The sequence below is a fragment of the Pleurodeles waltl genome, chromosome 6 (assembly GCF_031143425.1).
Source record: "Pleurodeles waltl isolate 20211129_DDA chromosome 6, aPleWal1.hap1.20221129, whole genome shotgun sequence".
Classification (NCBI taxonomy): domain Eukaryota; kingdom Metazoa; phylum Chordata; class Amphibia; order Caudata; family Salamandridae; genus Pleurodeles; species Pleurodeles waltl.
The window spans coordinates 1,407,689,294-1,407,702,573 of NC_090445.1; the positions used below are offsets into that span (position 1 = coordinate 1,407,689,294).

Genomic DNA, 13,280 nt, shown 5'->3' on the forward strand with positions numbered 1-13,280 from the left:
ACCTGATGATTGTATTTGTTTTATTGATTTCTCCTTATTGCAATTATGACCATGATTGAGGCTAACGTAACATCCTTATTTCTCTATGACTGCTTGAACACTCTTGATATGTTTGGTTGACCCTTCCAGGGGGTCACCAGTGGTTGCACAATGTAAGATATGGTATGTTCCATCTGCCAATGTAATGTACTGCATGGCTAAACACTTATAAGGTCCCAAAGGCGAGACCAAATGGCTATGCCAATGCTTGTTTTTGTTGTTTTGATATTCAGATCAAACTCACTAGCACAACTATGATCCACATTTGGGCTATTTTGATTAAGAGCCAATCAAATTGTCCTATCACACAGTTGTAATCTGATTAGCTGAAATGGTCCTTGGTAGCATTATTCTGAATCAGAATTTGTCCGGGCAGCCTGCACCCCCCGAGTGTGTGTTTTGCAGCCCATGGCGGGAGTGGAAACACAAAAAAATAGATGTTTTCTTTGTTTGGGTGAGAAGACTGCCTTTTTCCGAATTGTTCACAGAATAGATGTGGCAAAACATTTCTCCTAATTTCACACTGTGAACACACTGAAAAAACGGCAAATTTCACATGATTTGCTTGTCAGTTACTTTTTCGCCCATCTGTAGTGTCGACACATGAGGGATGCTGTATTAGATCAAAATAATGTTTTTGTTTGTTTCCTTGAAGCCACCGAATTAAAAAGTTGGTCCTCCCTCAATTCACTCATTTACTACTGCATGGGTTTTGGAGAAAGTTGTGAACTATTCTGTATCGAAGTGAAGGACTGTCTAGTCTTCACTTTCTCATCTTGTCTTTTCCAGTTTGCCCGACAACCACACCTTTGTAGAGCAAGTTTCAGATCTGGTACAAAGAGCGAAATGCACTCTAAGGATCCTTCCAGAAGAGGATAGTCGTTCCGACCGGTGGATCCAGGTAAAATATGAATGTTCTCCTAAGAAGGTTTACTCTAATTGTGTAAGTATCAACCACTTACAAAGTAGCCAAGTTATCTCCAACATAACCAAGTTGTCCTTGAGCCCTCTACCTGTTCACGTTTTTATGCCATATCACTATAATGTGATTTAAAGTGGAGGATCCTCAAAAACAAAATCCCTGTCTTCATCACATATCGAACGTGCATGTCTATAGTTTTGAACAAAAAGAGCATCCCTGTTCAGCCAATAAATTAATTATTATATGTTGTCTTACCCAAAACTAGGACAAAGTGCGAACATTTGTTTTGTTTTATGAAACACAAAAAACACCACGAATCACCTTTTTTGTAGTTTACTGAATCTGGGAATTAATGCAAAATTTCACAGTGTTATGGTTTTCGATGCTCTGTTGTGGTGCTGGAAAGGATTAAATTCTACTAACACAGCAGAATTTCTTGAACTTTGCAAAGTTTCACCTAATGGAAAACATTTGCAAATCAGTGAATGTGTGTCTTGGTACATCTCCCTTTATAAGCAGATTTTGTAGATTTCACATTTCAGCACAGTGTTTCAAATAGCTTTACCTAGCATCATGTAATGCAAGGCCATGTCCTGCAAACCAGAGAAGATTCTGCAGCATAAATAGTGGTGCTCTGGCTGGTGAGCACGGACTGCAACTGTGAGCAAACACGGGCGTGGCCAGTGAGCAAAAGTTGTGTGGTTATTTGCTCCCCCACGGTCGTAGCTAGGAGGATTCCCAGGCTCGGGCCCGTTGCTTTTCCCACTGCATTTGAGTTGGCTCCTGGGGGAAGAGAGCGAAGGCCCCAGGCGCAGTATGGGAGCGGGAGTAGAGCAGGAGCAGCCAGCCCGCAAGTCATCTGAGTTTACCTGCACAGAGCAGGTGAAAGGAGAGTGAGGCGGCCATCAACAGTTTGCGGAGGTGGACTGCGTGGGGGCAAGCACACGTAAGGCTGTAGGGCTGTGGCATGCACCTAGTAGGTGCAGAGGCAGCTGGCTCTAGGCCGGTGCGTGTTGTGCTCCTCACACCAGCTCTGCCCCCAGCTCTCCCCCTGCTACCTCCAGGAGGTTATTGGGTGACTTATTGGGACTCACTGGCCACTGGTAGCACTGGCAGTAGCTGCCTTAGAGGTCAGCTTTGGACATCCAGCATATCACCTTCTCTGCATCCCAGCATTAGGGAGGGATTTACCCCTGCCTCAACAACAATCTTGTTCCCTTCTCTCCACTAGGCAAGATAACCATCCTGGGAAAGGGGTGTGGCGGCTCTTAGTATAAGCTTTGGCAGTTCCTCATTGCATCATGTGTTTTTCTTCAGTCTGACTTGTCACACTGCATTTTTACCTCATTTACCATCTCACATATCATTTCACACCCGCCTACATAGTGTGCCCGTGCCCCCCTATCCACCAGGCGCTGCTGCTTTTCATCAGAGGAGGGGTGCCTTCTCTAGCTTACGGTTCTCTGCGCTGGGGGATCGCTGTGGCTGTTGTGGAAGTTATTGTCTGTATTATTGAATCATTTTAACATCAACATATTGCTTGTTCAGTCCTGTTGTGGTTTGATGGAGAACTGTGCAGGCAAGGGGGTAGATGAGGAAAAGAAGGGGGTATTTGGAGTGCACTATTGGACTGGGTGATACCCCTTGGCCACTGTGGGGTGGCCCGCATCAGCAAATGCATTTGTTTCAGCCTTCGGAGTGTTAGTTGAGTAGTTCGAGCTCAGTCTTGAGGGTAGAGCCGGTCAAGCTTGGAAGCAACCCAGCTAGGTCTGAGGTGCGGCTTGCTCTCCTCCGTGTGCTCCCCCACTCCTGCTCTTCTCTTGTTCTGGGGCCTTCATCATCCATGTATTCATTCAATCTTAGCCATCATCTACTGATAGCACTAGAGTGCCTTCTTCACAAGAGGCATATTTTATGGTCCTCAGTCGTTGAAAGAATCTACTTGCAATCAACGTAGCTCGAGTGTCCTGCAGTGAGTAAAGGTGGTAGCTAGCCCCAAACTGGGAAAAAAGGGAAAAGTATTCCTGCCACCATGACAATTAAAAAGCTAAGAAATTGCACCATAGTAATGAAGAGCTTCGAACCAGCTCAATCTGTAAGGCGAAGTAACCAGAAATCCACGTACATCGGTGCCCTGTAAGGGCTAACAGCAATTCCTAAATTCTTCCCTACGATCTCTTCCTTAAAAAGGGAAACAAGCAAATATTAAAAGGATGTGTTGTAGTGATTGGCGATGAGCCAAGTGATAACTTAAAAACAGTCTGTAAGGTATTTGAGTTAAAAGTTCCAGAAGACACCAACAGTACTTGGACAGATAACTCTACTATTTCAAGCAGGCAGAGGACAGTCTTCAAGGCTTTTTCAACCTGTATGCCACTAATGGATTTAACACTTCCTGATATTGAGCTGAGCCAGCTCCCATGCTCGGTCTGGAGTAAACCTCCAAAAGAGACTCTCAAATTATTTATTAGCACACTGAGCCACGTATCCGAATCGGATATCAACTTATCTCTCTCTCCTGATCTACCTCTAATATCATTTTATCCTGCTGACGAGCATATAATAATCTATGAGTCTCTACAATCCCTCCAGAGAGTACTTAAATATATACTCTCACTTCTAGAAAACACAACAACTAATTTGGAGCACTAGCCTGGAAATTCAGACTTCAATACTAGAGATCTTAATAAATCACAACAGCCTGCCTACAGCCACAATGGCCAACATTGGAGTGAGAGGGTCTATAAATGATACCGCCAAACAACTTAACTTATGCAGAACATATTCACAAAAACTACAGCAACTCAAACAAGTAAGAGACCCCAGAAAGGGAAAAAGGAGAAAGGGGAAAGGGCTGAGTTAGTGAATTCACTCGGCAGGCTGTTAGCTGAGTCTTCATCCGACTTAGAGGCTAGCTCAGAGATAGAAGCTTGCCCGTGTTATCCCATTTTTAACTCCACAAAGGGAGAAAGCTCCTTAAAAAAATTACTCGTCTTCTTCACCATTACAAATCATTGATGGAAAATCAGTCACCAATAACTGGAGGCAAATAAAGAAACCCTTAAGGAAAAAGCAGAAAACGAATCACAGAATCACTAAGCAGAAGACTCGTAGAGTAAAAGTTGATCTGTTCATGGCCCCTTCAAGCGATGAAGGAAAGGGAGATAATGGGTCATTAAGTAAAAATGTGGAAAACACAGAGGAAGTGCAAGCTTCTAGTTCTTTTCTTCATTCTCTCAGAAGGGAAGAGCTGTGGCAATTAAACCCTCAGGCCCCTAACTTTATGAGTCTAAAGTCTTTTCAGGAAACTCAACTCCCTGTATAAACAACACTAGCAACTAGTTCCGTAGGAGGGTTAAGATCATCAAATTTAATAACAAACCAGTACTGCATCTTTGAGATGTGGAACTACGCTTTCCTTAACCACAACTTTGTTGTTTTGTGCCTTAACCACGCATGTGCTGAACAACGCACATGCGTGGTTAGGGCACAAACAAGGGAGTCGGCTGAGGAGGATGGAGTGGGGGGGTCGGGGTATTTTTAGTTTTAGGGGCGGGGGTTGGGTTTTAGTTTTAGGGGCAGGGGTGGGGGGTCGGGTCAGGTAAGAGGGGTGGGGGGTCGGGGTATTTTTAGTTTTGAGGGGGCGGGGTTGGGGTTTTAGTTTTAGTTTTAGGGGCGGGGTGGGGGGTCAGGGTCGGGGTATTTTTAGTTTTAGGGGCGGGTGGGGGGTTGGTGTTTTAGTTTTAGGGGCGGGGTGGGGGGGTCGTTGTATTTTTAGTTTTAGGGGCGGGGTTTGGGGGTTGGGGTTCGGGTAGTTTAGGTTTTAGGGATGTGGTGGGGGTTGGGGTTGTTTTAGGGGTGGGGGTTGGGGTAGTTTAGGTTTTAGAGATGGGGTGGGGTTTGGGGTTGTTTTAGGGGTGGGGGTTGGGGTGGTTTTAGGTTTTAGGGGTGGGTTGGGGGTCGGGTAATTTTAGGGGCGGGTTTAGGTTTACTGGCAGGGTGGGGGGCTCAGAGTAGTTTTAGGGGTGGGGGTTGGGGTACTTTAGGTTTCAGGGATGGGGTGGGGGTTGAGGTTGTTTTAGGTTTTGGGGGTAGGGTGGGGGTTGCGGTAATTTTAGGGAGGAGGTGGGAGGTTGGGGCAGTTTTAGTGGCAAGGGTGGGGGTTTTGGGGGGCGTGGTGGGGGGGTTGCGGTAATTTTTAGGGGTGGGGGGCCAAAGGGGATGCATTCTGGAAATATGCATGCCTATCACTAATGCCTTTACAACGAAAAATCGTTGTTAAGGCATTCGTGGTAAAGGCATTAGTGGTAACAACAAGGTAATTGTTCCGACCCCGTTGTTCAGACATGCGTTGTTCCGGCAGGTGTTGTTCCGACATACATTCGTCTTGTGGACTTATTGACAATCCACATTAAAAAAGATGGAGATGATAGATTTGGAACCACAGCCTGCCCAAGAGGACAAAACACATGAAGACGTTTCTTGGTCTTGAGGAATCTAAATAAAAATAAACCAAATAGTGGCTCCAAACGTCCCTTTTAGTAATATTATCTCATTTATATCTTGGAAAATCGCTGTATTAGAATTAACAAAGTTGAGAAGTTTGCATAGATTTTCCCCAGCAATAATTTGTCTCCAAGAAACTTGGTCAACAGTTAAATTTGATTGGAACAACTATTTTGCATAGATGCCCCTGCTTCAAAGGTCAGGCGACGACATGCTAAGAGAGGTCTTGTGATCCTGCTTACAGCAGATATACAAGGGGAATTTGAATTAGTTCACTTTTCTCATACTAACATACAGTGCCATCAAGATAAATCTCCCAAAAGTAAGTTTCCCCTCAGCAAACACTTTATTTTTATTTAACCTATATGTCCCTCATGTCCTGAATTCAGTGTCCTGTTGGTCGAGTTATTTGACCTAATAGAATCTACCTTGGTGTCAGGTGGAATCTCGCAAATGCTGATAATGTATTATTTCAATGCAGAAATCTCCAGTGCTCTGCACAAAGCCTATAAAAACAAGGAGCTCGAGGAAGCATGGTCTATTCCAACTAGTAAGGTGGACAAGCATTGAAGAATAATACTGAAATTGCTCAATGGAATCAATCGGGTGATCCTAAATTGTAGAACAGAAGTGGATAATCTGGAAGCCTTTATTAGAAATTGGGTCCTCAGTCATTCTTTATTGGATTACCTTATAACTAGCTATGATTTATATAAAAAATACAGCTTCTCAAAGTAGAATTTGTACAAGGCAGCAACCATGCATTACTCTATTCAGATCTAGTTTTATCTACTTAAATCTTTATTGTGGTCTTTAGCAGATGGCAAAGGAGAGGCTTAATTTGTCAGTAAGCAGGGCCGAATAATATGGAACTCCACCAATATATCTAAGATGAATGTAGCAATTACTTCCCAGAGATGGTACCGTGCACCTGAAGGAAGCAATCCTATGTTATTTTTTGAAGAGCACATTTCAGAAGCTGTATTTAAGCTCTAGGGAAGGTCTGTGCCCAGAAATAAAATGGCTGCTAGGAAAAAATCAGATCTTGTTCTCTCACGCAAGCTCAATAGACTAATACGTAATCAGTTTATTGACCTCTCTGCTTCATGGTGCAAAGAAATCATGGCCTTGCAGAAAAAGCGAAGGACTTCAATAGATAAGAATTGGTCTTAACTGCAGCAAGCACCCTCACCAAAAATAGCAGTCTTTTGACAGCTTGCTTCTAAGTTCATGGGAAGCAACACAAAGACCTCTACAATTCTTATCCCGCAGAAGGAGTGGATACATTATTTTTCCGAATTGTATTGGTCAAAGCCCCCCAATGCCTGATTTGGAGGAGTCCCCTGCCCCTCGTACACACACAGCTTTGCCACTTGTCCAGCTAGCTTATCATGTAACAGCCCCTAATGTGAAGCTGAGTGATATATAAGGAAAGTGAGACCCTCAGCAGTAATGGACCCTGGGAAGATCACCATCAAAGTACTCAAGGATCACCCAGTAGGATGGAGCAAGATTCTTTACCCGCTTTTTTCCTATTGTCATGAAACAGGATGCATCCCGAGCTCTTGGTCCGGCAACAAAGTGGTCCCTCTTCACAAAAAAATGCTCCTGGTTATCTCTCTGCAACTATTGCCAAATTGCACTTCTTGATGCTACAGGGAAGATTTTTGCCTCCAGTGTTTTGGACCATCTTAAGGAGTGGGCTTTCATCGGGGGCATGATTCCCACAGTCCAGACGGGTTTTCGGTCCAAACACTCAGGGCCTGATTTATACTTTTTTAGCGCCGCATTTGCGTCATTTATTTACGCAAAAGGGGGGCAAACTTACAAAATTCAATTATATTTTGTACGTTTGCGCAACTTTTACGTCAAAAAAGGATGCAAATGTGGCGCTAAAAAAAGTATATCTCAGGCCCTCAGGGTCAGATAATATTTCTGTATTACAAACAGTCATTGATATGTACATTATGAACAAATCACAAGTGGTTTATTGTGTGTTTGTTGATTTCACGACCACATTTGATAGGGTTGATAGACCTACCCTTTGGAAGAAATGACTAAGAATGGGAATCCCCTGCTCCTTACTTCGGTTAATATTTACACTGCACACATCCACGTGGTGTAGAGTTCTTATGGGGGGGGACAAGTGGCTGACCCCTAGGATACACACACAAAATGGCCTGAAGCAGGGATGTATTTTAGCTCCACTTCTTTTTTCCTTATTTCTTAGCGATTTACTGGTCTGTTTTTTTAAAGGAAGTAATTTTCCACCAAAAATTACTTCTAAAAATGTACATGTTCTAATGTACGCTGCTGACGTGGTAATTTTTGACTTTACTCCTATTGGTCTTCAGCGTGATATCGATGCGCTATTTAGGTATTTGGAGGAAAATTTATTGAAAGTAAATATATCTAAATCCAAGGTGGTAACATTTAGAGGGAGGGAAAAGTATTGCATTTACAACTGGAAGCTGTGTGGGAGGGCTGTTGAAGTGGTTGAAACATGTTCCTAGTTGGGGGGTGTTCTAGCAGTCATTAAAATGCACCTCTCACCCTTTTCACATTGGGCTTAGGCCTATTGCTCACAGAGGTGCTTTAAAACGTTTTTATTGCTCCTCAGGTAAGAGACATTTTAAAATCTTCCTCAATAGTTAGCAGGCCAAGATACCTCCTATCCTCTCTTGTGCACTTAAATATATTTCTGATAGCAAATGCCAATCTTAAACTCATTTGAAGGGAGGGTCCTCCGTAAGATCACATCTTTGAGCCAACCCAACCCCTTACAAACATTACGCCTAGAGTTCTCTTCACCGAGTGCCTATTCCAGATCCCTCCAAATGTTATCAGGTATGCTTATAACCTCCTGCATGTGTCCAAAGGCTCCTTGAGAGCACTCTTGAGAAATGTAAACTTTAGGAGAGAAAGAAGGTTTTATACCTTTTAATAGCAATCTTGGGATTGAGCTAGAGAAATTCCAATGCTGAACTGCCCATCTGCAATTAAGGTTCATCTGAAGCTGTTGTTTTGAGAAATATGATTCCCAGATTAAGATTTAAACTAGGCATCACACATTGCTCCTGGTTGGTAATGCACAGATCCCTTGTAGGCAACTTGGTTTATCAAATCCCTAAAATATATGTGGGGTTTACATTAGACCATAGTACCAAACGGTGTCTAATCATGTTATATTTGGGCACTTTACCATTAAATAGCGTTACTAGGCACTAAAGAACTCTAGAGATAAGACAGGCGTATGTTTTTTAACTTCTTTTGTAAACATTTAATGACTGAAAAATTGATGATCTCTGTTGAGCTCTAAAACAATAAATGAATGATTCATTTGTTAAGGCTCTCTGCACAGTAAAAGCAAAGTTGTCGTAAGCAAGATTCAAAAGGCCCTGTCCTCATAATTTCTTGAAATATTTTTTGTATATTTTTGAAGGGGTAAAAGTAGTATTTATGAGATCTTTTTTAACATAAGGTCATTCTTTACAGCAGGAATGAATAACTGATATCTACCAATTAGGTGTTGCTAAGTGATAGTAAGTAAATTTTGGATGTGTGATGCACAGGTTTTAAAATATGTGTGTTGCAAAGGATGTGCTTTGCGAACGCTGCAAAAGATGTAGCAAGTGAATTATGAAACAGATGTGTATCTGTTTCTTAAACAGATGAACGCAGTTGCTGTTCATCTGTTTAAGAAACAGAGACACACATTTGTTTGCCCAGATTTGACCCACAACACCACACATCACTGTGTTGTGTGCACTATAATGCAGTCTCAGGCTTCTGCATGTGCTGATGGGCACATCAAGCTGTGCATACTCCAGTGTAGCATTTTGATTGCCATTTGTAACTTTGCTGATCAATTTCTAAGATTTGTTCACCTATAACCTTTGAATTGGCAAATACACAGTTGTTGGTATATCTACCCTGTTGGCTTCATTGATCATAGTGAAAAACAAACATATTCCAAAGCCAATCAGACTCGTTATGCTAGCCCTTGCTGTTTTATGCTGTTGGATGTGCCACTGCGTTTTTAAATGAAGCCAGCTGTGGCAAAGCCAATAGCGGAAGCGAACTATCTTGGAAGTGTTTTTTTATTTTTCCAAGGTGACTGTGGCATTGCTTTTAGACACAATTTGGCGCCATCTTGAAAGTATTGAAATAGAGTAAATAGTTTTTATACTTTCAAAATGACCAACACATTGCCTCATACCACTTCACACCACGTAACATGATGGCCATCTGGTAAGTTAAAAAAAAAACACTTCAAAAATGTTCTTCTGTTTTTTTCCTCTTCGTCATTGCTAGCACAATTTTAAAAGCATCCAGCATTGGTAAAGCCGATAGCGGCAAGCAGAAGAAAATGGGTGCGGGGTGGTGAGAGAGGAATGGCGGGTAGGTTTAGAAAAGCAGAGGAGGTGAGAGAGGCAATGGAAGGAAGAGTGGAGGGGGAAAAGAGAGAGAGAGAGAGAGAGAGAGAGACATAGAGAGAGAGAGAGAGAGAGAGAGAGAGCAACACTGAGCTGCATCAGTACGCTGAGGTACGCTGAGGATGGATGATGACTGCGGTCTGGGGAGAGAGATAAGTGTCTGGAGGAGCGAGGGAACGGGTGCAAGCCTGCACTCGGTTGGAGAGAGAGAGAGAGAAAGAAGCAGGACATGCACTCCCATGTCGTGTTCAATAAATTATGCTGATTGAAAAAAAAGTAAAATAGTTCCCTGATAATGTTAGTGGAAAGAAACACTCTATCAGTCAGAAAGAAGAGTGAAACCTAAATGTTCCAAAGGCGGAACAATCCCAAAAATAGGGAGCAACATCATTGAATCTGGAACAGCAGAGTGAAAGAGACCAGCAAGCTATCCAGTCATGAGCAAATATGAAGTGTATAGTTGTACTGACTATAGCGTACTGACTACAGCGTTGTCTGAGACAGTCCCAGTAAGCTGTCAGGTGCCAGGCTGCGAACATTAATGAAAGCTGAAAACTTATTTACTACTTTTTGAAAGCCACCAGTTCAGTAGGACCCAAATTTGCCTAAAATTACTCAAGTAGTAAATTAATATATAACGGTAATTCATTTGCACAAGCAGAAATAGCAGAGGAAACAGAGGAAACAAATAACAACCTATTTTGGACAAATAGGCCCTCATTACGAGTGTGACGGTCCGACCTCCATATCACGACCGTGGCGAAAGTGCCATGCTCAGACTGCCGGCACCAGCACTGACACTTTTAGGCCAACTGATGGCCTGGTGGTGCCTCCGGTCTAAATCTGCCAGGGCAGCGCTGCAAGCTGGGGATAACGACTCCCGTGTCCGCCAGCTTTTGCATGGCTGGCAGAGACAGGGGGCCCCATGGGGCCTCTTGCACTGCCCATGCACTTGCCATTGGCATGGGTAGTGTAGGGGCCCCCATGGACAGCCCGGCCACGCTTTTTACTGCCTGCTTTACAGGCAGTGAAACGAGCGACCGGTGCTGTCACACCCGACGCACTGCAACATTGCCGCTGGCTCAATTACGAGCCGACGTTAATCTTGTGGTGAGTTTCCCGCTCTGCCTAATTTCACTTAATGGAAGTTAGCAGACATGAGCAGCACTACGCATCCTCTGTTATGTGCCCAGGTACTTCAGATAATAGCATTGGGAGAGCACAAAGGGGTTATCTATGTTGCACTTATCTGACAATCACTGCTTTAAAAGCTTTCATGCGAACGTGAACATTGTCCCTTACCCCAGGTTCAACAAAACAGAAACGGGTGGCCTTCCATGCGTCCTGGTTTCTCAAGTGTCCAAAGTTTTATTATTTGTGTTATCATTGGCTGGATTTTGTAAGCAGAGCTAATTTGAGGTTGTTTTAGGTAACAATATTACTAGTCACCAGTGCCACTGCATTGTGGCCTGCATATTTCAGATTAGCAGGCCAGCTCATATATTTATTGAGGAATTGGCGTGTGATGTTATGATACTCTGCCCACGTGCAGAACTCCGCGGAATTGAGTGGAATTTTTCCTTAACTGTGCAGAATTCTGCAGAATACAACCCCGTAAGTCTGCCCAGGCCTAGTATATATCAAAAGTTCTTGCAAAGCAGGGCAGTAACCAAAGTTGCTGTGCTGCATTGCATGAATGGGAGAGAGCTGAAAAGTGCCAAATCCACTGAGGTATGGAGCTCTTCAGCTACTTCCCTGCGCATCAGCTCCTTCCCTGCGCTGGCACTAATGTGGTTACCTAGAGCCAATGCAGGCACCCTTGCACCATGGTGCAAAGATGTCTGTGGTACAGCAAGATTGTTTTTGTGCAGGAAGATATAAACATCCATGCAGTACATGACACCGCCACGTACATCACCCAGTTAACACTGACCTTCACCCGCCTTAATACATAGTCATTCCTCAAACAAAGCATCAAAACCTGGGATCTCCTGCACAGCCTCTGCCCAGACCTACTCTTCCCCAGCGTGATCTGGCTCAAACTCACCTCCACCTCAGACATCGCTACGCCACCTCACCTAGCTACAAGAGCACAAGACAGGACAGAACCAGGCAAACCAGAGGAGGAATTGCAGTCATTTACAAGGAAAACTATGCTCTTTCACCATAGACAACTCCTGTGACGTACATAAACTCCTGACGTTCAAGCACAGGACCACCCTTGGAAGAATCCTACTCTACTGGTCACCTGGACCAAGAGCTGAATTGGAAACCCTATCACAGACACTGTCCCCACACGTACTTACTCTAACTTCTTCATCCTCTTTGATGACCTCAATTTCCATTCGGAGAGTCGCACTGACTTAAGCACCATCAGCCTCATGGAAAACCTGAACACACTCAAACCCTCCCAAAGAATAACGAACCCCACGCGCAGTGTTGGACAGCTACTAGACCCCATCCTCACTAACTTTCCCAACATCATGGTGGACAAGCCAACAACCTGTCAGCTGGACTAACCACTCCCTTGTCCAGTTCAATCTACACCTCACCCTTCAAAGAAGAACCGCCTTCAGCCAAACCACCAGATGCAAATGGAACACAATTTCCAAGATAATTTGGACCACAGAACTCCAATCCCGCTGCCCAAAGTACTAAGGGGACCTATCCTGCTCTATCAACAACTTTAATAACTGGATCACCTCATGTGTGAGTACCCTATCACCTTTCCAAACTACCAACACCTTCAGAACCTGATCGCAAGCAAGCTGGTGTAGTGACAACCTGCACATCAACAAGCGCCACTGCAAACAGCTGGAGATCGGATGGAGACTGACCCACAACAAAGACAGACAGATGTATGTAAAAATCAGACTTACGGCAATACCACCAGCAACTCAGAGCAACCAAACATTCAGCCCTGACTGAACAGAACAACAAATGTGGTAATAAATCCAAAGGCCTCTTCCTCGTAATGAAGAAATTCACCTCGCCCACTGCCAGCTTCACAACCACCACCCCTCACAAAAAGTTTGCTTCCCGCTCGTCCCGTCCTTCTGCAATAAGATTTGCACAATTTTTGGCAACTTTACACTTCAACCGAACCCCTCCACTCTGTCAGTCATACTTCACAATGATGAGAACACACTAAAAACCTTCCTGACCTACTGGATCCCCATTACCCTATGGAAACACCATGAATTTTATCTACTCAGAAGCCTCCTTTGACCCATGCCCACACTTCACCTTCGTCAAAGGACTAGAACCTTTCTGATCTGCCTTCACCTCAACCCGCAATGAATCTCTCACCACAGCCCACACTTTCCCAGACACATGGAAACTTGCCACCATACTGCTGATACTCAAAAAACCCACAG

At 43.8% G+C, this 13,280-nt stretch overlaps 1 protein-coding gene across 1 annotated transcript in view; it reads left to right on the forward strand.

Moving 5' to 3' along the window:
* LOC138300898 (protein-arginine deiminase type-3-like) overlaps positions 1-13,280 on the forward strand; it is a 624,978-nt gene that overhangs the window by 354,211 nt on the left and 257,487 nt on the right. Inside the window, exon 9 of the mRNA XM_069240758.1 lies at positions 829-940. Within this exon, the coding sequence (XP_069096859.1) occupies positions 829-940 (112 nt within the window). The remainder of the gene's footprint in view (positions 1-828; positions 941-13,280) is intronic.